The sequence below is a fragment of the Nerophis ophidion genome, linkage group LG15, assembly GCF_033978795.1.
Source record: "Nerophis ophidion isolate RoL-2023_Sa linkage group LG15, RoL_Noph_v1.0, whole genome shotgun sequence".
Taxonomy (NCBI): Eukaryota; Metazoa; Chordata; class Actinopteri; order Syngnathiformes; family Syngnathidae; genus Nerophis; species Nerophis ophidion.
The window spans coordinates 16,563,470-16,586,473 of record NC_084625.1 but is presented as its reverse complement, the minus strand read 5'-3'; the positions used below and the strand labels follow the sequence as shown (position 1 = coordinate 16,586,473).

At 41.3% G+C, this 23,004-nt stretch overlaps 2 protein-coding genes across 4 annotated transcripts in view; one reads left to right on the top strand and one right to left on the bottom strand.

Moving 5' to 3' along the window:
- Nucleotides 1–23,004, bottom strand: part of smpx (small muscle protein X-linked) — a 38,229-nt gene that overhangs the window by 14,126 nt on the left and 1,099 nt on the right. The window contains exons 2-3 of the mRNA XM_061922497.1: nucleotides 15,958–16,099; nucleotides 9,297–9,346 (exon numbers count right to left, since the gene is read on the bottom strand). Coding sequence (XP_061778481.1) covers nucleotides 9,297–9,346; nucleotides 15,958–16,099 — 192 coding nt within the window. The remainder of the gene's footprint in view (nucleotides 1–9,296; nucleotides 9,347–15,957; nucleotides 16,100–23,004) is intronic.
- Nucleotides 10,221–23,004, top strand: part of mbtps2 (membrane-bound transcription factor peptidase, site 2) — a 46,055-nt gene continuing 33,271 nt past the window's right edge. For 2 of the 3 annotated variants that reach the window (XM_061921545.1, XM_061921544.1), the window contains exons 1-3: nucleotides 10,221–10,356; nucleotides 13,315–13,445; nucleotides 21,076–21,224. In XM_061921545.1, the coding sequence (XP_061777529.1) occupies nucleotides 10,347–10,356; nucleotides 13,315–13,445; nucleotides 21,076–21,224 (290 nt within the window). In that variant the 5' untranslated portion in view covers nucleotides 10,221–10,346. Of the gene's footprint in view, nucleotides 10,357–13,314; nucleotides 13,446–17,183; nucleotides 17,513–21,075; nucleotides 21,225–23,004 lie in introns of those variants that run through there. The other variant, XM_061921546.1, reaches the window with a different exon arrangement.

Genomic DNA, 23,004 nt, shown 5'->3' with positions numbered 1-23,004 from the left:
TGTGTTCTATCAGATTCAGGTCAGGACTCTGTGCAGGCCAGTCAAGTTCATCCACGTCTTTATGGACTTTGCTTTGTGCACTGTTGCGCAGTCATGTTGGAAGAGGAAGGGGCCCGCTCTAAACTGTTCCCACAAGGTTGGGAGCATGGAATTGTCCAAAATGTTTTTGTATCCTGGAGCATTCAAAGTTCCTTTCACTGTTTCTTTTCAAAGTTTCCTCCTCCACCAAGTTTCACACTCGGCACAATGCAGTCCGAAATGTACCATTCTCCTGGCAACCTCCAACGCCAGAATATTTAGGAGCGAGGAAATTTCACTCCTGGATTTGTTGCACAGGTGGCATCCTATGACAATTCCACGCTGGAATTCACTGAGAGCGGCCCATTCTTTCACAAATGTTTGTGGAAACAGTCTCCATGCCTAAGTGCTTGATTTTATACACTTGTGCCAAGTGATTAGGACACCTGATTCTCATCATTTGGATGGGTGGTCAAATACTTTTGGCAATATAGTGTATTTAGTATACTGAGGGCCAGTGAAAAACTAGCTCCAAGTACTCTTCGGACACCCCTGAGCTAAGCCTTGAAGTATTTCTGGACCCTGCCACTGAATCGGTGCCATTTGCTTGTTGCACGCTCTCAAAATAAACATACATTTCTGTCTTTTTACAACTCTAAATCTCACCAGTTACATTTTGAACTCCAAAAAAATGCGCATTGGCCCATCTCAAGCCACTTTATTTCATTTTTGGTCTTTTGAGTAACAGGACTGAAAGTAACAACAGTTAGTTTCTAGCATATAATTGGCATATAAATGAAATATATAGCCACATGACATTTATGTTGATAACATGTTGGCACTAAGCACATTACAGTAAATCAACAACAACAACATAATAACATCAAAAATAATTTAGGTCACAGGACTGTGCTAAGATTTTACCCCCATAATTAATCAATTAATAAACAGTAAGGAAGGGAATTCATATGGCCCCATTCATCGCGGTTTACCTCACACATGAAACGTGACAAATTTGGAGTGTGCATTATCCACTTAAATGTTGAATATTTTCAAATTTGCTCTGTTGCCACTCCAACTTTGACCACAGCGTCAGTTTGCTATGCAGAGTGGCGCTTTCCGTCATTTTCAGCAGACTTTTTAAATGTATTTATTTATTTATTTCTCCCCCAAAATGTTGTTATTGATCATGTTGTAATCTTTTTTTTTGTGATTGTGTGATGTTTTTTGCCTGGACCCCGGGAAGAATAGTCTCCGCTGCAGTGTAGACTAATGGGGATCCTTAATCAACTAAAATAAACTAAAGTAAACTAAACAGCATTTAATTGATTATATTTCATAGTAAAGTCTAATTTTAGGAAGTGAGGACAAGCAATTTCTGTAGTTCCATCCATCAATCCATCCATTTTTTACCGCCTGTCCCTTTTGGGGTTGCTGGAGCCTATCTCAGCTGCATTCGAGCGGAAGGCGGAGTACACCCTGGACAAGTCGCCACCTTATCGCAGGGCAGGTATGGAATGCTTTAACCAAAAATGAATAATGGGTTGTATTTGTATAGCGCTTTTCTACCTTCAAGGTACTCAAAGCGCTTTGACACTACTTCCACATTTACCCATTCACACACACTGATGAAGGGAGCTGCCATGCAAGGCACTAACAAGCACCCATCAGGAGCAAGGGTGAAGTGTCTTGCTCAGGACACAACGGACGTGACGAGGTTGGTACAAGGTGGGAATTGAACCAGGGACCCTCGGGTTGCGCACGGCCACTCTCCCACTGCGCCACGCCGAATGAACATTAGGGAAAGGAAAAGGCAATGGCTGTGCAAAACTAAAGTAGAACTAAACGGGCAGTTCTAAACAGAAACAGAATGCTGGACGACAGCAAAAACTTACGGCAAAAACTTAGTTGTTTAAATTTGTATTTTAAATAGTATGTATTAAATAATCAATGTGCCACACACTTTGCTTAGTAAAAAATATATTTTACACTTAACTTTATTGAGCTTTTATACATTTTATTTACATATTTTTTAGTTATATCTTGGGTGTGCAAATGGCACCGATTCCGTGGAATGCTCCTTTGTGTTTATACTTAAAGCTGTTTATTATGGAAATGATGTATTTAAAGATGTTACAATATATACTAGTTGGCATGTCTTTTCTAAATATTATGACATTATTGTGACGGCGTTCTTGTGTTGGAGAGACAAAAAAAAGCCCAACTCATGGTTAGACGAGCAAACGAGCACAACGGGGAGCGAGAGAGACGAGAAGCCATGGCAACACACCCAAACTTAAAGTATAAACATACAGTATACTTAATCACGCTGCCTCGCTACAACGCTGCACTCTAACTCTTTGCTGTACATGCACAGTGTCAAAAAAGAAGTGTACTTGCCTTCACCAATAAATACTTAAACATACACAAGTGGACTCTTTGTTTTGAATGCAAACAAGCAACCATTTTGTCAGCTTAGCAGTGACAATTTTTTTTTAAGAAAAAGGCACTTTTGGAGGTTATTTCAGTTCAGTTCAGTTTCAGTTTATTTCGAACATGCATACGATACAATGGAACGCATCACACAATTCCAGTTGTTTCATTACAGCACGTCCGAAACACAACTTATTTGATTCCTAAAGTGAAAGTACAAATGATTGTCACACACACACTAGAAGTGGTAAAATTTGTCCTCTGCATTTGACCCATCCCCTTGTTCACTCCCTGTGAGGGGAGCAGTGAGCAGCAACTGTGGCCACGCCCCGGAATCATTTTTGGTGATTTAACCCCCGATTCCAACCCTTGATGCGGAGTGCCAAGCAGGGAAGTAAAGGGTAACATTTTTATAGTCTTTGGTATGACTCTGGGTTTGAACTCACAACCTACCGATCTCAGGGCAGACACTCTAAACCAGGGGTCGGGAACCTTGTTGGCTGAGAGAGCCATGAAAGCCAAATATTTTAAAATGTATTTCCGTGAGAGCCATTTAATAGTTTTTTAACACTGAATATAACTAAATGCCTGCATTTTTTTTCGTAAGACCAACATTTTTAGACTATTGTAGTACTTATTATTTTTAATTAACATTGTTATTCTGAACCTAACCAATAATAAATAAAATACTTCTTACCATGAATGCAACTTCTTGAACAGGTGTGGTAGAAAAAGGATATTTTGACACTGTGATTACCAACGTAATTAGGTGGGTAGGTAGGTATTGTTATTGTCCAAGAACAACAAAACTTTGTTAATTGACTGATTGATTTGATTAGACAAACAAACAGTGTTAGGTTCACCGAACAGCTATGGGAAAAAACTATAGAGCAAAGCATATGTACGTATCACAACATACAACTCCAGACTTGCAACATAGGGGAGGGAGTGGGGGCTACGGTGGCGGGCTGCAGTTTTTTGATTTATTGATACTTTTATTAGTAGATTGCACAGTTCAGTACATATTCCGTACAATTGACCACTAAATGGTAACACCCGAATACGTTTTTCAACTTGTTTAAATCGGGGTCCACGTTAATCAATTCAGGCACTGCCCAGCCGTCCATCACCCCTCAGGGACTCGCGTCAAGGGCGTCGGATAAATTATTCATTACTTATCGTGTTATGCAATGTCAGCTAAGATTTTTCTTGAGAGCCAGATGCAGTCATCAAAAAAGCCACATCTGGCTCGAGAGGCATAGGTTCCCTACCCCTGCTCTAAACACTAGGCCACTGAGTCGGCATGAAAAGTTAAATTTTTCATGCCATTGCAATTTTATCTAATTTCCTTGTTCTCTGTAACGGGACAGTGAACAAATGAATAATATATCTTAGTAAGCAAACAAATATTAAATACAGAAATAATCTTTGCCTCAATAAAAAAAAAGGGTTCAAGATGTTCATCATAGTTCTTGTTCTGTGTACTTTGGGAGTACTTTTTGAACTGTCTCTTGAACTGAATCATATTTCTTTGGTGAATCAATTCCACAATTCAAGTCCACATACATATATGCTAAAGGTTTTAAATGTTGTACGAGCATACAAATGTTTTGAATTTAAATTTTCCTCTAAGGTTATATTTCTCTTATTGTGTATGAATAAACTCATATTTGTCATTTTCCTGCCGACTCTTCCTGTCTTTTCTTTGTTTTCCAGCAGTGCGTTTATTATGACTGTAAACGAGAAATGTGTGGCGCCCCCTATGGATTGGGCTCAAAAATGTTAGCATACATATAATGCAGACATCCTCAATGTTGTATATAAACCATTGCATAAGGAGCCAAGGACTGATTGATTGAGACTTTTATTAGTAGGTTGCACAGTACAGTACAAATTCTGTACAATTGACCACTAAATGGTAACACCTGAATACGTTTAATTCTGTCAGGCTTGCTTGTTTGTGTTTTAGTTTTTCCTCTGTGTGTGTTTAGTATTTCCGGTTTTTAGTTCCTGTCAGCGCTCTTTTTTTGTCTGTTTCCTGTTTTTTTCCCCTGTGCGCTGTTTCCCCTCAGCTGCGGCTGAATAGCACCTGGCCACACCTGGTGTCAATCAGCCCGCTCCTATTTGTACCTGCTTTGTCTTCCAGTCAGTGCTGGATTATTTTCTTGTCGATGTTGCTCTTGTCGCTCCTGTCGTGTCGTGCCGTGTCTTGTATTTGCAGCGTAGCGGCAAGCTACATCCAATAGATGTTTGTAGCTTACTGTTTTTTGCTCCCTGCTTCCAGTTTGTTTTGTACTACACGTTAGGACTTCTGTTTTCCTGCTCGCTACCCGCTAGCTTCCACGCTAGACCCTTTTTGTTTTTGCTAGCTTCCATGTTAAGCTCCTTTTATTTTCTAACTCCCATGCTAGCTCCCTTAGTTTGTTATCCGCCTCGTGCGCAGTTTTGGTTGTACCCCTTTGGTTTGTTCTTGTTCTGATATTGTAATTAAATCATGTTTTCCTGCAAAATACATCTCTGCATCTTGGGGTTCGTCACAAACTCACTCTGACAAATTCGGGGTCTACGTTAATCAATTCATGGTAGTTATGGGCTAAGAATTGTATTATTTTAGGAAAGTCGTCAGTGGCAATGAAAACAAGTAACAATAACCAGAATAAAAAGTCCCTGAAGTATGATCACACATGATATTTGGATTCACTGTAACTTCGGTAGAAAATGAGGAAGGGCTGCTGTGTGTTTTATGCACATTCTACTACCCCTTTTTTTCTACTGTTGCTGGAAATGCAAACAAAAGTACAGATCCTTGTTCAACATCAGTGACGTGCTGTCAGGGGAGGCAAGTGAGGCAGTGCCTCACCTGTCACCAGGTGGCTTAACCATAAGATGTTCCAAAACGAAGTAATAAAATAAAATAAGTTTTAATATTTCTCTTTTGGTTTATGCTTTCTATGTGATTTTGGTGTGGTTCCTGTATATTTTGATAATTTTCAAGGTCAAAATCGCGGAAATTCCATGTTTCCTGATCAAAACAATACAGCAGATGAGAAGTGAGGCAGACACAGGCGGTGCCTCCACGGCTACACACAGTGTGTATTGGGCGGGCGTGCGAGGGGGCTCATGCTTGTTGCCACGTGGAAAAGGCAGGTTTTGAGGCAGCAAGGACCTCTGCCTCAAGCTAGGGGGCGATATATTGTCAACTTGCAGTTCAATGCCTCAGCAGTATTCTAACTCGCCACACCGAGAGAAGTGGGGGCACTCAAGCTACCAGACACATGTCTCTCCAGCGGAAACCATTATTTTATTTATTTATTTATTTTTTTAACTATTTATTACAAACATGGCATTTTTATTAGAGTAAGCCAGCGTTTGTGGGCGTTTTTTGTCAGATGCAAAAAATATTGTTTAATTTCTTGGAATGAAATTGAATTAGATACATGTTTCAGCCAACATGGAGGATTATATACTATATCCAAGATTAAATACTTCTCTAAACTGGACTTATAAGACAAAATTAATGCGATCATACAAAGAATGTTTTCATGGAGGATAGCTATTGCTGCCTCAGATACAAATACAGAAAGGTAATATACACTCACAATACTTGATTTATTTTGTTAAAAGCAAATGGGACCAAAAGGTATTTAATAAAAACTTTATCAAATACTTTTTGGACCCATTTATCATATCATAATGTCATTATGATATTGTGTATATGAAAGCGAATAACTCCCTTTTTTTCCCCTGTAACTCTAATGTGCAACCTAAATCAACAATGACTAGAGCTGCACATATGAATTTAAGTAAAGAATAAATAAATAAATAAAAATGTATGTATGTCACACCTGGTATTTAGTTCCGCGCACGTCACTGTTCAACATTGAACTAGAGTTAAAAGGAGCACTATTCAGTTCGAAACCCAGATTTAAAAAGATATGTACCGCAAAATAGGGCTCACTGCAGCCACTAAATATGAGTAAAATCATCTCCTTCCGTTGTTCTAGATTTTCTGTGCGAATTGCACTGAAGTTTAAACATGTTTATATAAACCAGACAAAGCTTGTGTAGTAGGTTTGAAAGAATTAAGAATAAAGAAAACACCCACACTGATGCACTGTGCAGTAAATACAAATATGCTCTGTTCTTCCCTTCTGAAAAGCTACAATAACGCTGCACATTTTGCACAAAACAAACTCAAAACATCTCTTTGAAAAGGAGTAAGTTGATAAAGCCGACCAATGTTTACACTTAATGCCGTGTAAAACTGCACTACCAAGTGAATCATTTGCACATTTTCCTGTGAATGGTGGATCACACAGACTGAGCAATCATTTTTAACCATCTGTGGGACATTACATTTTATTTACCTTCAAGGACATGTAGGACATGAAAGAAATAAAACATTATTCATTTAGTTTTGATTTATGTGCATCAGTCCTAAACAAAGATATCAATCATTAAAGGTATTTAGATTAGATAATATTACAGGTCTAGATTGGTCATTTGTTATGTTATGTCAGTCTACTCTAGGGCAGTTGTGGCTACAAAATATAGCTTACCACCACCAGGTGTGAATGAATGTGTCATGCCTATGTGATCATGTTTTGTTTTAGTCATGTTCTGTTTGTCTTTTGGCCACTCAGTTCCTGTTTTTGCACTTCCTGGTTTGTTTTGTCACCATGACTACCCATTAGTTTTCACCTGTCCTCATGTCTCACACCTGTTTTCACTAATCACCACGGTATTATTTAAGCCTGTCTGCTTCTGTTGTTCATTCTGGCACATCACCTCCTTCTCACCGTCTACCACCTTCTATGCCTTCCATGCCAATGATCCATGCATCTTGTCTTTTTCCAAGTATTTTTTTGTTATTCGTGCCATTGTGCAAGTGTTTTGTTTTATGTTCATAGTTTTGTTTCATTGCCAAGTTTTTGTACCGCCATTCTGCGCGCCTTTTGTTTGTTCCTGTTTTTAGTTATAGTGTTAATAAAAATATGTACTTACATTCACTTCTTGCCCGTGCCAACATTCTGTTGCTCTCTGGGAAAACAAACCTCATTGTTTATAGCCCTGACAGAATGATGGGTTCCCACTTCCCTGTGAGCACTTTGAGTATCTAATAATAGAAAAGCGCGATATAAAATCTAATCCATTATTAATATTATTATTATGCTGTCCATCCATCCATCCATTTCCTACCGCTTGTACCTTTTGGGTTTGCGGGGGGTGGGGTTGGAGCCTATCTCAGCTGCATTCGGGCGGAAGGCGGACTACACCCTGGACAATCGCCACCTCATCGCAGATTTTTTACCGCTTGTCCTGTGCTAATTCATACTAACTAAAAACGGTGACATCATTTGATCAAAAAGACCTTCAAAGGGTTAAAAAAAACAACAACGACATATCATTGTTGGTGTTTTTGATATAGGACTGAGGTTGATTAAGAGTTTTGAACCAAAAAAGTCTAATAAAAATCCAAAATATTTTTATGCCTTTTTTAAGATAAAGGACTTTCATGTCCTGTTTGCTTGGTTTTTGGATAATATCTGATAACTACCAGTGCATCATAAACCTGTGAAGGAATTGGACATTGACATTTTAAAAATAAAACAATCCTCCCCCTAACCTACTCAGTGGCCTAGTGGTCAGAGTGTCCGCCCTGAGATCGGTAGGTTGTGAGTTCAAACTCCGGCCAAGTCAAGACTATAAAAATGGGACCCATTACCTCCCTGCTTGGCACCAAGCATCAATGGTTGGAATTGGAGGTTAAATCACAAAAAATGATTCCCGGGCGCGGCCACCGCTGCTGCTCACTGCTCCCCTCACCTCCGAGGGGGTGAACAAGGGGATGGGTCAAATGCAGAGGACAAATTTCACCACACCAAGTGTGTGTGTGTGTGACAATCATTGGTACTTTAACTTTAACTGACAGAAAATAATTGAGAAGCACTGCACTGTTTGTGTGAGAAAATTCAAGTCCTCGGGTTTAATAACAGTGCCACCTTGTCAGAAAAGTAACAGCACTGTCAAACTTTGTTGTTGACGGATCCCAAGATGCTGAGACGAAGGCAGGCTTTGAATAAGGAAACATGGTTTTAATATAAAATACTACAACAAAACCAAACAAAGGGCACAAACACAAAGCGCGCACATGGGCGGATAACAAACAAAAGGGTCTTTAGCATGGAAGCTAGCAAGAAACAAAAAGGGGCCTAGCGTGGAAGCTAAGGGGTAGCAAACAGGAAAACTGAAGTCGTTACTTGTAGGGTGAAAAAAAAACGGAAGCAGGGAACAAAAAAAAAACAAGTTACAAACAGATACCGAAAGACAGCTTACCGCTACGTTGCAATGACACGACAGGAGCGACAATACGGAAGTCATCGACAAGACAATAATCCAGCACTGACTGGAGGAACAAAGCAGGTAAAATAGGAGTGGGCTGATTGACACCAGGTGTGGCCAGGTGCCAATCAGCCACAGCTGAGGGGAAACAAAGTACTCAGGGAGACAAACAGGAAGCTGAACCAAAATAAGAGTGCTAAGGACAGGACATACTAAAGACACAGAGGAAAACTAAAACACAAACAAACTGTCAGTGGCAAGCCTGACAAGCACAGCAGGGTCTCAAGTTTTGACAAAGTACCGCTCTTTTCAGTTTAGGAATAGAAGAGTGCCAATGGTAATATTCTATGAAATCTGCCTAGCAACAAGCGGAAAGCTTGAAGTGAGGTCTATAGTCTGCATGTACTGACATATAAAAACGTCTTATTACAATATTTTGGCCGTTTCGTGGCCACAGACACACTCCTACGCACACCAAGCACCACATTTTTTTTTTTTTTTACCTGCAGGGCCTTGACGTTGGACGGACGCTTGGACATAATCGCCACTTGACCTGCAGAGAACACAGACGTTCAGCATCTATGTGCGTTATGTTCGCAGGTCATGTGACGACGTGTGCGGCCTGCTGGCTAGCGTTTCCGTTGCCTAGCGACCGGGCCATAGAATGGCGGGTAGATAGGGACTGCCGTGTGCATCATTGATGAGGCGGGGTGGTGGGTGGGGAGGGGGCCACAATAAAAGAGATCGATTTCAGCATCCAATACCGCATTATGGGCTGATTTAAAAGTGGGATTCCTTTACATAAGACAAAAAACTGGTTTAGTAACAATCATTTATGCATTTTTAACTTGCATGGATGCCACAAACAGACAAAAGTATTAGGATGCAGTTAGTCAATTCTGCAACCAATGTAGTGAAGTGAATTACATTTATATAGCACTTTTCTCTAGTGACTCAAAGCGCTTTACATTGTGAAACCCAATATCTAAGTTACGTATTTTTTTTTTTTGAACCAGTGTGGGTGGCACTGGGAGCAGGTGGGTAAAGTGCCTTGCCCAAGGAACACAACGGCAGTGACTAGGATGGGAGAAGCGGGGATCAAATCTGGAACCCTCAAGTTGCTGGCACGGCCACTCTACCAACCGTGCTATACCACCCCCAATCAGGGGTTGGACTAGTGTGGGGGTCGGCAACCCGCGGCTCTAGAGCCGCATGCGGCTCTTTAGCGCCACCCTAGTGGCTCTCTGGAGCTGTTTCAAAAATGTATGAAAAATGGAAAAAGATATAAAATATATATTTTTTGTTTTAATATAGTTTCTGTCGGAGGAGAAACATGACACAAACCTCCCTAATTGCTATAAAGCACACTGTTTACATTAAACATGCTTCACTGATTCGAGTATTTGGCGAGCGCCCCTTTGTCCTACTAATTTTGGGGGTCCTTGAACTCACCGCAGTTTGTTTACATGTATAACTTTCTCCGACTTTCTAGGTTTTATGCCACTTCTTTTTCCGTCTCATTTTGTCCACCAAACTTTTAACGTTGCGCATGAATGCACAAAGGTGAGTTTTGTTGACGTTATTGACTTGTGTGGAGTGCTAATCAGACATATTTGGTCACTGCATGACTGCAAGCTAATCGATGCTAACATGCTATTTAGGCTAGCTATATGTACATATTGCATCATTATGCCTCATTTGTTAGGGTCCGCCCTGCCAGCAAAGGACATCCATGTCCTTTGCCATGGCAAGGACCCTATTGAATCTGTAAGGTTTCTTATTATTATTATTATTATTATTATTATTATTATTATTATTCTTCCGCAGCTTCGAACCCTAATTTGACCCACTGACCATGCTCCAAAACTCACCAAATTTTAAACACACATCGGTAAGGCTTGGCAAAAACACATATTAAGCAACCAAACCCCAAAAATTAAAAATGCGCGCTAGCGCCCCCTACGAAAAAAAAAAAACAGACTGCTTGTAACTTCCGTTAGGAATGTCGTAAAGACATGGAACAAAAACCTCTATGTAGGTCTGACTTAGACCTAGATTCCCCATTAGAAATGCCTATACCTAAAATCAACAGAAATTTTGCAAAAACCCATTTAAAGCAAAATTTTCGCTAAAAAATGCTATTTTTGCCCCTTTGAGCTGTAATTTGACCCCCTTAAAATGCTTCAAAACTCACCAAACTTGGCACACACATCAGGACTGGCAGAAATTGCAATCTAATGAAAAAAAATAATAATAAAACTAAAAATTGCGCTCTAGCGCAATTTTTCAATAAAACACAGAAAAAACTGCTTCCAAGAAGAAAACACAGACAAAACTCCTTGTAACTTCCGGTAGGAATGCCGGAAAGACATGAAACAAAAACTTCTAGGTAGGTCTGACTTAGACCTACATTTCGATAATTGACATCCTTCGGCAAAAATCAACAGGAAGTTAAAAATTGCCCCTTCAAAATAAAAGTTTTGTGAAAACCCATCACCTTTCTTCAAAAGTTATCTCCTCTGAGCCCGTTTGTCGTTTCGGCTTCAAACTCGCACAGGGGAGACTTTGAACCCTTCTGATTAAAAGTATAGATCAAAGTTTTCATAAGTTTTAAGGTTTTGATTTTACGCGCCTTCAAAAAACCCCTGCGCAACTTTTCCTAAAAAATGACGTTTTTGCCTCTTTGAGCTGTAATTTGACCCACTTAAAATGCTTCAAAGTGCTAGTTAAAGCTCTGTTATGCAGACCGAAAGCCATTTATCAACAACATCCAGAATCGCCGATCTGTAATTTCACCCCCTTATCATGCTTCAAAACTCACCAAATTTTACACACATATCAGGACTGGCAAAAACTGCCATCTAATAAAAAACCAAACCCCAAAAATCTAAATTGCGCTTAGCGCCCCCTAGGAAAAAACCCAGACAAAACTGCATGTAACTTCTGTTAGAAATGTCGTAGAGACATGAAATAAAAACCTCTATGTTGGTTTGACTAAGATCGGGACCCGGGACACGGCGGCGGCGGCCAACGGCGGACCCGACCAACGCTGCTTGCAGCTTTAATTATATTTGTACTTACTTGGTTTCCTTTAAGTCTTCTTAATTCAATTTATATCTCATGACACTATCAGACATATTTGTTTTTGTATTTTTGGTCCAATACGGCTCTTTCAACATTTTAGGTTGCCGACCCCTGGACTAGAGCAGCTATTCAGTCGGCAAAGGGACCAAATTTTGACCAAAAGTGACACCGTACTGAACCCCAAGTTCAGTTCCAAACTTAGTGCACAAACAGTTTTGCAGCAAATTCCTAAAAGCACGTGTGTTTCACACCTACGCCTTCAGTGATGTTTGACTTCAGTAATTACCTCTCAAAATACCATCATTTATGTCAGCACATGACCATTGCTGCTGGAAAAATACTATACAAAAACACATTTACACCCTTCTGGGGATTGAAGCACATCAATACGGTACAAAACAGGTAATTTTCCATCCATCCATCCATCCATTCATCTTCTTCCGCTTATCTGAGGTCAGGTCATGGGGGCAGCAGCCTAAGCAGGGAAGCCCAGAGTTCCCTCTCCCCAGCCACTTCGTCCAGCTCCTTCCAGGGGATCCCGAGGCGTTCCAAGGCCAGCCGGTAGACATACCAGTCGGACATGCCCTAAACACCTCCCTAAGGAGGAGTTCGGGTGGCATCCTGAGCAGATGCCCGAACCACCTCATCTGGCTCCTCTCAATGTGGAGGAGCAGCGGCTTTTCTTTGAGCTCCTCCCGGATGACAGAGCTTCTCACCCTATCTCTAAGGAAGAGCCCCGCCACCCGGCGTAGGAAACTCATTTCGGCCGCTTGTACCCGTGATCTTGTCCTTTCGGTCATAACCCAAAGCTCATGACCATAGGTAAGGATGGGAACGTAGATCGACCGGTAAATTGAGAGCTTAGCCTTCCGGCTCAGCTCCTTCTTCACCACAACGGATCGATACAGCGTCCGCATTACTGAAGACGTCGCACCGATCCACCTGTCAATCTCATGATCAACTCGTCCCTCTCTCGTGAACAAGACTCCGAGGTACTTGAACTCCTCCACTTGGGGCAGGGTCTCCACCCCAACCCGGAGATGGCACTCTGTCCTTTTGCGGGCGAGAACCAAGGACTCGGATTTGGAGGTGTTGATTCTCATCCCAGTCGCTTCACACTCGGCTGCGAACCGATCCAGTGAGACCTGAAGATCTTGGCCAGATGATCAGGGTCATTTTCTAAGTAAGTTGTTGCTGTATCTTGTTTACTTCAGATACAGTCAGTAGTCATTTGTTCAAATTCCAGTTGGTGTTGCTCAAGGTTCTAGTTCAGGTCCTCTGTTTGTCCTCATTTGGGCTATTCAACTTGTGGCCCGTGACTTCAGTTTAAAAAAATACTAGTAAGAAATTCACATTTTTGCAGAAGGTGTTTAAAAAGAGCACAGCGCTCCTGTAACTGACAAAATTAATTGACCCCGGATCAAATGTCTTTTGCAGAGGACGCTGGTTTCATCCATCCATCCTTTTCTACCGCTTGTCCCTTTTGGGGTCGCTGGAGCCTATCTCAGCTGCATTCGGGCGGAGGGCAAGGTACACCCTGGACAAGTCGCCACCTCATCGCAGAGCAGGTATGTAATGCTTAAACCAAAAATGAACATTAGGGAAAGGAAAAGGCAATGGCTATGCAAGATGAAAGTAAAACTAAACTGGCAGTTCTAAAACGAAACAGAATGCTGGACGGCAGCAAAAACTTACGGTGTCCACAAAGTGCATCCGTACATGACATGACAATCAACAATGTCCACACAAAAAGGATAGCAACAAGGTAAAATAGACTTGCTTGCTAACACAAAGCGCTCAAAGGAAGACATGAAACTGCCTCAGGAAAACACCAACTAAACAGGAAGGGCCTCCAAAATAACAGCGCAAGACAAAAACTTAAGCACTACAAACAGGAAAACACCAACAAACTCAAAATAAGGCACAATGGCCCGGTGGAGTTTCATTTTTTAACGTTTTATGCTGGTGTTGTGCCTCCGGATTTCTTTATATGCAATTTGTTCCAATTAATAATGGAGACGTCAAATAAGAATGCTGTTGGTTGAAAGCGGTGGATTGCAGCTGCCTTTAGCATCGAAACACTGTGTTTTTTTGTTTGTTGTGAAGCTTTAACACAGAGCGGTCAAGCGAACATGTTTCTCTACGTCGACCAGCAAGTTTTTGGATGGGAAAATTGTGATATTAAGTCGGCTCTTACCGGAGACTTGAGTGGATTATGCGACCTCCTCCTGCAGCTCAAAAAGGCAGCTGTGATCTTGGCTCCTCGGCTTCTCTCAGAGACATGGGCGTTCACCGCAGCCATCCGACTTTCAGGTATGACTTTATAATCTCACTAAAATACTATTAACACAATAAGCAGACAAGAAATCTTCCAGAATTTTCCTAGTAAATGTGTCTAATCCCATCTGAAACGCTCCCACTGCTGCCACAAGGAGCCGTCGCCTTTTCTTGTTTGTTTTTTTGTGATTCACTCTAACTTTCCTCATCCACAAATCTTTCATTCTCGCTCAAATTAATGAGGGAAATTGTCGCTTTCTCGGTCCGAATAGCTCTTGCTGCTGGAGGCTATGATTGTAAACAATGTGAGGATGTGAGGAGCCCTACAACCCGTGACGTCACGCGCACATTGTCTACTACTTCCGGTAAAGGCAAGGGTTTTTTATTAGCGACCAAAAGTTGCGAACTTTATCGTGGATGTTCTCTACTAAATCCTTTCAGCAAAAATATGGCAATATCGCGAAATGATCAAGTATGACACATAGAATGGACCTGCTATCCCCTTTTAAATAAGAAAATCTCATTTCAGTAGGCCTTTAAGTCATGTGTTGCCTTCATTATAAGAATTATATACGGCTTTATATACGGATTTGTTTTTTGTATTTTCGGTCCAATATGACTTTTTCAACGTTTTGGGCTGCCGACCCCTGCCCTAGTAGGAGGCGTTACAGTTGCACACTGCAGTATTACTCTTCGAAAGGCAGGGTTTGTTTTCATGAAATCATCCAGGTGTGCCTAATGAAGTGGCTAAAGCGAGCGCCTGTTTCCTATCAGCCCAAATGAAGTGGCGTGTAACCGTAGAACTTTCCGTGGCCTATTTAAGCTTATCTACGGGCAGTCTGTGCATGGGGGGGCTCTTGCTCCCTCGCTCGGTCCGTTTCCAGGGTGCTGTTGTGCCACAACAATAACACACACGACCCTTGGCGTGACACAACGCTCTCTCACACACACACACACACACACACACACACACACACACACACACACACACACACACACACACACACACACACACACACACACACAGGTGCAGGCTCAAGCATTGAAGACAAGGGCGACAGCTGACCTCCCGGCCCTGCAAAGCTGCAAAACCACACTATCCCTTTCACTTTTCCACTCAGTCAAGCACCTGAACGACTTCAATACTGCGACAGAGCGCCTATTTAGATCTGAATACACACGGAGAACCTTCCTGACTAAACTACATGCAACTTACCTGCGGATGACACAAAACTCCTTTGACTTTACACACGCCTCCTCCTATGAGTCCCCTACTCCTCTCAACTCCCCATCTCCTCACTTCTCTCTCTCCCCGCCTCCTCTCCCTTCTCTCCTGCCTCTAAGTGGTGGCAGGATTCCTCTCATATCTGGGATTTGTTCTCACTATAAATAGACGAGTGATACGCACAGAGGGGACCTGCTTTCCATCCTCACACACACACACATGGACGCTCTCGTAGATGGACCACGACATAGTCAAATAGTGTCACCGCACCTGACTCTCCCTCATTTGCGTGTATTTTTAAATGTCGATGAGGCCCGAAGAGTGGAAAATGTTCTGATGGATGAACAACTCGGTGTATAATACCAGACTTCATTGAAAAAAAGTGATGACTTTAAGTAATACAACCTTAAATGCTCTTGAGCTTGGTGACAAAAATGGCATTGCCCTATTTCTGCACTGATACACACTCAAACTTGTACGCGTGCACACACACACAAACTCACACACACACATGCATAGTCCTGGTAAATGCATCAATCGTGCAGGTAAATGTGTCAATGGCGTGGCTGCCCTCTTACCTCCTGGCTTCTGTGCAGTGCCTGCACGCTCTATGAGGTTCTCTTCACCTACCTGACCTGTTTCCGCCTGTCCTGATTGGCTCAGAAGAATGTAAAACTCCTCCTCCAAGAAGAGAATAATGCCTTTTAAGCATGTTTCTTTCTATGCAGTGGGGCAAAAAAGTATTTAGTCGGCCACCGATTGTGCAAGTTCTCCCACTTAAAATGATGACACTGGTCTGTAATTTTCATCATAGGTACACTTCAACTGTAAGAGACAGAATGTGAAATAAAAATCCAGAAATTCACATTGTAAGAATTTTAAGTAATTTATTTGTAAATTATGGTGGAAAATAATTATTTAGTCAACCATTCAAAACTCTCACTGAGGTTTTGGCTCAAAATCTCACGATACATGGGCCCATTTAATCTTTCCTTAACACGGATCAATCGTCCTGTCCCCTTAGCAGAAAAACAGCCCCAAAGCATGATGTTTCCACCCCCATGCTTCACAGTAGGTATGGTGTTCTTGGGATGCAACTCAGTATTCTTCTTCCTCCAAACATGACGAGTTGAGTTTATACCAAAAAATTTCCATTTTGCTTTCATCTGACCACATGACATTCTCCCAATCCTCTGCTGTATCATCCATGTATCCATTTTGGTATATACTCAACTCGGGGTTTGTATTTTGGATCCACTATGGACCGGACGCACACTGTTATGTTGGATCCACTATGGACTGGACTTTCACAATATCACAATTTCCTTGCCCTTGTCGTTGTGGCTTGTGCAAAACCTTTGAGACACTTGTGATCTAGGGCTATATAAATAAACATTGATTGATTGATTGAAAATGGATGGATAGATGGAGATGGTAGCTGTAATAGGTTGTTTTTTTTTACATCTCTATCTCTATAACAGTGCAATACGTTTTCATAACATGCTCACTACTGTCTACTTTCTCTTGTTATATTCTTATTTTACTGTTATATTTTTATTCCCATTGTTGCTTTTTATTTTTTATTCTTATTGTAATAATTCTCTATTTTGTTTCCATTTGAACCCCCATTATTTACTTTTTATTTTTTAAATTGATGTCAACTCTGTACACTGCTGCTGGAATTTTAATTATTCCTGAAGGAACTCTCCTGAAGGAGTCAATAAAGTACTAACTATCTATCAACACATGGTGTAACTGCACTTCTTCAGCTAGACACTTGGATGCAGCAGCGAGCTGTTCAACTGCAGATAACCATAATAATAAACAAAGAAGAAAACCAGCGACGCTACCCGGAAGTCTATTCTAACCGTATTGATTTCCCTTTTCATTTATATCACACCTGACAAAACCCTTTTTTTTTTTAAGTTTGTGTTTCATGAAGGATGATGTTTGAGACTAACGGAGGTGTTTACTAACGCTGCGTGTGGCGGTTAGTGGGTGTCCGGAGCGATGGAGGTATCCCAGTGTGGTTGACGCTGTCCCCGGACTTGATGCACCATGATCCCCGTGCCTCTGCTGGTGTGTGTGCTGGCTGCCTGGTGTGCTGTCTACCTCGCAGACACACTACTTATGGTAACATACTGCTTCTTTATTTCATTTATGAGTTAACTTTGGTTGTTTAAAAGCCTTCAATTGCTACATAAACCGTCTTTTGCACCTATAGTAGACCTACTAACGGGCTGCTAGCAAGCAGGGTATGCTGTTCACTTTGTCTTCTTGAGACCACAGAAATATAAATAATATTTGCATTGAATTATTGTTTGGTTATTAATATATATCCATCCATCCATCCATCATCTTCCGCTTATCCGAGGTCGGGTCGCGGGGGCAACAGCCTAAGCAGGGAAGCCCAGACTTCCCTATTTCCAGCCACTTCGTCTAGCTCTTCCCGGGGTATCCCGAGGCGTTCCCAGGCCAGCCTGGAGACATAGTCTTCCCAACGTGTCCTGGGTCTTCCCCGTGGCCTCCTCCCGGTTGGACGTGCCCTAAACACCTCCCTAGGGAGGCGTTCGGGTGGCATCCTGACCAGATGCCCGAACCACCTCATCTGGCTCCTCTCGATGTGGAGGAGCAGTGGCTTTACTTTGAGCTCTTCCCGGATGGCAGAGCTTCTCACCCTATCTCTAAGGGAGAGCCCCGCCACCCGGCGGAGGAAACTCATTTCGGCCGCTTGTACCCGTGATCGTATCCTTTCGGTCATGACCCAAAGCTCATGACCATAGGTGAGGATGGGAACGTAGATCGACTGGTGAATTGAGAGCTTTGCCTTCCGGCTCAGCTCCTTCTTCACCACAACGGATCGGTACAACGTCCGCATTACTGAAGACGCCGCACCGATCCGCCTGTCGATCTCACGATCCACTCTTCCCTCACTCGTGAACAAGACTCCTAGGTACTTGAACTCCTCCACTTGGGGAAGGGTCTCCTCCCCAACCCGGAGATGGCATTCCACCCTTTTCCGGGCGAGAACCATGGACTCGGACTTGGAGGTGCTGATTCTCATTCCGGTCGCTTCACACTCGGCTGCGAACCGATCCAGTGAGAGCTGAAGATCCCGGCCAGATGAAGCCATCAGGACCACATCATCTGCAAAAAGCAGAGACCTAATCCCGTGGCCACCACACCGGAACCCCTCAACGCCTTGGCTGTGCCTAGAAATTCTGTCCATAAAAGTTATGAACAGAATCGGTGACAAAGGACAGCCTTGGCGGAGTCCAACCCTCACTGGAAACGTGTCCGACTTACTGTCAGCAATGCGGACCAAGCTCTGGCACTGATCATACAGGGAGCGGACTGCCACAATAATATATTTATTAATATATAAAACAATCCAATTCGGTGTAGTAGTGGTACAATTCAGTGAGGGTCAAAATACACTATATTGCTAAAAGTATTTGGCCATCCGTCCAAATGATGAGAATCAGGTGTCCTAATCACTTGGCCCGGCCACAGGTGTATACAATCAAGCACTTAGGCATAGAGACTGTTTCTACAAACATTTGATTTCCAGCGTGGAACTGTCATAGGATGCCACCTGTGCAACACATCAATCAATCAATCAATGTTTATCTATATAGCCCTAAATCACAAATGTTTCAAAGGACTGTACAAACCATTACGACTACGACATCCTTGGAAGAACCCACATAAGGGCAAGGAAAACTCACACCCAGTGGGCAGGGAGAATTCACACCCAGTGGGACGCCAGTGACAATGCTGACTATGAGAAACCTTGGAGAGGACCTCAAATGTGGGCAACCCCCCCCCCTCTAGGGGACCGAAAGCAATGGATGTCGAGCGGGTCTAACATGATACTGTGAAAGTTCAATCCATAGTGGCTCCAACACAGCCGCGAGAGTTCAGTTCAAAGCGAATCCAAGAAAACAGCGAGAGTCCCGTCCACAGCAACCCATCCCAAGCGGAGGCGGATCAGCAGCTAAGAGATGTCCCCAACCGATACACAGGCGAGCGGTCCATCCTGGGTCTCGACTCTGGACAGCCAGTACTTCATCCATGGTCATTGGACCGGACCCCCTCCACAAGAGAGGGGGGGACATACGAGAAAAAGAAAAGAAGCGGCAAATCAACTGGTCTAAAAAGGAGGTCTATTTAAAGGCTAGAGTATACAGATGAGTTTTAAGGTGAGACTTAAATGCTTCAATCAATCAACCGTTTATTTATATAGCTCTAAACAGAGGTGGATAGAGTAGCCAGAAATTGTACTCAAGTAAGAGTACTGTTACTTTAGAGATTTATTACTCAAGTAAAAGTAAGGAGTAGTCACCCAAATATTTACTTGAGTAAAAGTATGTTGTGAAAAAACTACTCAACTACTGAGTAACTGATGAGTAACCTGATTACGGCAACAAATAATGCACAAAAACATAAAAATAGCAATGAGCAAATTCAGAGCCAGGAATATCTGTTAAGCAACTAAAACAATAATATATATTAAATAATAATACATTGAAATAAAAATTAAAAATGGCACATTGAGCCACAATAACTTAACAGCACTGTAGGCTCAGTAGGCATTCTTTGATTTGATTGATTGATTGAAACTTGTATTAGTAGATTGTACAGTTCAGTACAAATTCCGTACAATTGACCACTAAATGGTAACACCCCAATAAGTTTTTCAACGTTTATCAATTACTTAATAAATGACCAAGTCGAGGTGATCTACCTCATATATATATATATATATATATATATATATATATATATATATATATATATATATATACACACACACATATCACTTATACACACACATATCATATATATATATATATATATATATATACACACACATATCACTTATACACACACATATCATATATATATACACACATATATATATATATATATATATGTATGTGTGTGTATATATATACATATATACATTTATATATACAGTATATAATTTATATTTATTTATTTTGTCGTTTTTGTTGACATGTTAAAGGTGTTTTAATGAATATGCATGCATGTGGAGGAGTTCAAGTACCTAGGAGTCTTGTTCACGAGTGAGGGAAGAGTGGATTGTGAGATCGACAGGCGGATCGGTGCGGCGTCTTCAGTAATGCGGACGTTGTATTGATCCGTTGTGGTGAAGAAGGAGCTGAGCCGAAAGGCAAAGCTCTCAATTTACCGGTCGATCTACGTTCCCATCCTCACCTATGGTCATGAGCTTTGGGTCATGACCGAAAGGACAAGATCACGGGTACAAGCGGCCGAAATGAGTTTCCTCCGCCGGGTGGCGGGGCTCTCCCTTAGAGATAGGGTGAGAAGCTCTGTCATCCGGGAGGAACTCAAAGTAAAGCCGCTGCTCCTTCACATCGAGAAGAACCAGATGAGGTGGTTCGGGCATCTGGTCAGGTTGCCACCCGAACGCCTCCCGAGGGAGGTGTTTAGGGCACGTCCAACCGGTAGGAGGCGTTAAGAAGTAGAAAGTGCCTCAATTTTTACAGTAGACTGACATATTTAGATAATTTATTAATCTAATATTCAATATGGCTTTTGAAATTTAATACGTCTTGATAACACTGAAGCAGGCCCAGACTGACGCTTGTTTGTGTGGCGAATGTTTTAATAATAACCAAATTACTAATTCTATATACTTTCTTTTGCAGTCGTCGTCCACACATCGGATCAGCTATGAGTCCTGGCTGGCCAGGCGAGGTCTGATGCTGTCTCCTTTCCACTTGAGGTGGCAGACGAGCATGTTCAACTGGCTGTTTGCGTACTGCGCCCGCATACAGCCGCGTGCCCTCTACATCTGGTGAGAGCAACAACCTTTATATGACAAGAGCGCTCTGTTGTTTTTGAAAATCTGCTGCAAAAATGCTTGTTTAAAATCTTTGCCCTGTGGGGAAGTATCTGCTGTTTTTAAGAACTTACTGCAAACACGCCAATGCAAGCAATATCCTCTAAGGGACAGTGTATTTGTACGGCTATTATTGTAGGGAAATGCTAGTTTTTCTACTGTTTTTAAGGAACTACGACAAAGACTCTAGTCAAACCTCTATATGACATGGATGATTTACTGTTTTTAGGGACCAATTGCAAAAAGAGTGCCTGTAAATGATCCTATATATAACAGTAGTGTTTTTTAGTGTTATTTTTAGAGAATGCTGAAAAAAACACTAGTCAAAAATCCCCCAAATGACCGGTACATGTACCCTGCTATTTACAAAATGTTATATGATTGATTGATTGAAACTTTTATTAGTAGATTGCACAGTACAGTACATATTCCGTACAATTGACCACTAAATGATAAAACCTGAATAAGTTTTTCAACTTGTTTAAGTCGGGGTCCACGTTTATCAATTCATTGTAAAAATGGTATAAAGATCTACAGGGGTACTTTGCTGTTGTTTTGGACCTACAACAAAATGACAGTCAAAGGTCCTCTAAACCAGTGGTTCTCAACCTTTTTTCAGTGATGTACCCTCTTTGAACATTTTTTAAATTCAAGTACCCCCTAATCAGAACAAAGTATTTTTTGTTGAAAAAAAGAGATAAAGAAATAAAATACAGCACTATGTCATCAATTTCTGATTTATTAAATTGTACAACAGTGCAAAATATTGCTCATTTGTAGTGGTCTTTCTTAAACAATTTGGAAAAAAAGATATAAAAATAACTAAAAACGTGTTGAAATTTAAACACGTGATTCAATTATAAATAAAGATTTCTCCACATAGAAGTAATCATCAACTTAAAGTGCCCTCCTTGGGGATTGTAATAGAGATCCATCTGGATTTCTGAATTTAATCCTAAACATTTCTTCACAAAAAAATAAATCATTAACATCAATATTTATGGAAAATGTCCACAAAAATTCTAGCTCTCAACACTGCGTACTGCATTGTTGCATTTCTTTCCACAGTTTATGAACTTACATTCATGTTTTGTTGAAATATTATTCAATAAATATATTTATAATTTTTGATCTGTTGCTATTTTTAGAATATTTTTTTAAAATCTCACGTACCCCTTGGCATACCTTCAAGTACCCCCAGGAGTACGCGTACCCCCATCTGAGAACCACTGCTCTAAATGACAGCAAAACTTTGTGTTTTTTATGAATCTACTAAAAAACCTCAAGTCATATATCTTCTATATGAAATGAGTTTTCTTTAATAAATATTCTGCAAAAACTATGCTCAAAGATCTGCCTCGCTGTTTTATCAATCTTCTGCAAAATCGCTAGTCAAAAATGCTCTACGTGTGGCTCACGCGCTAGAATATTTTTAAGGACCAAGTACAAAAAACAAAGATCATTAATGTGACAAGTAGTGTGCTGCAGTTTTTAAGGACCTACTACACAAAACAGAAGTAAAAGCTCTTCTATATGACCGGAGTGCTCTGCTATTTTTAGGGACCTATTGATAAATTAAAAGTCAAAGATCTTCTATTTGACAGGAGTGCTATGCTGTTTTATCAATCCACTGAGATAGGCGCCAGCGCCCCCCGCGACCCCAAAAGGGAATAAGCGGTAGAAAATGGATGGATGGATGGCACTGCAAAATTGCTAGTCAAAGTCCTCTATGTGG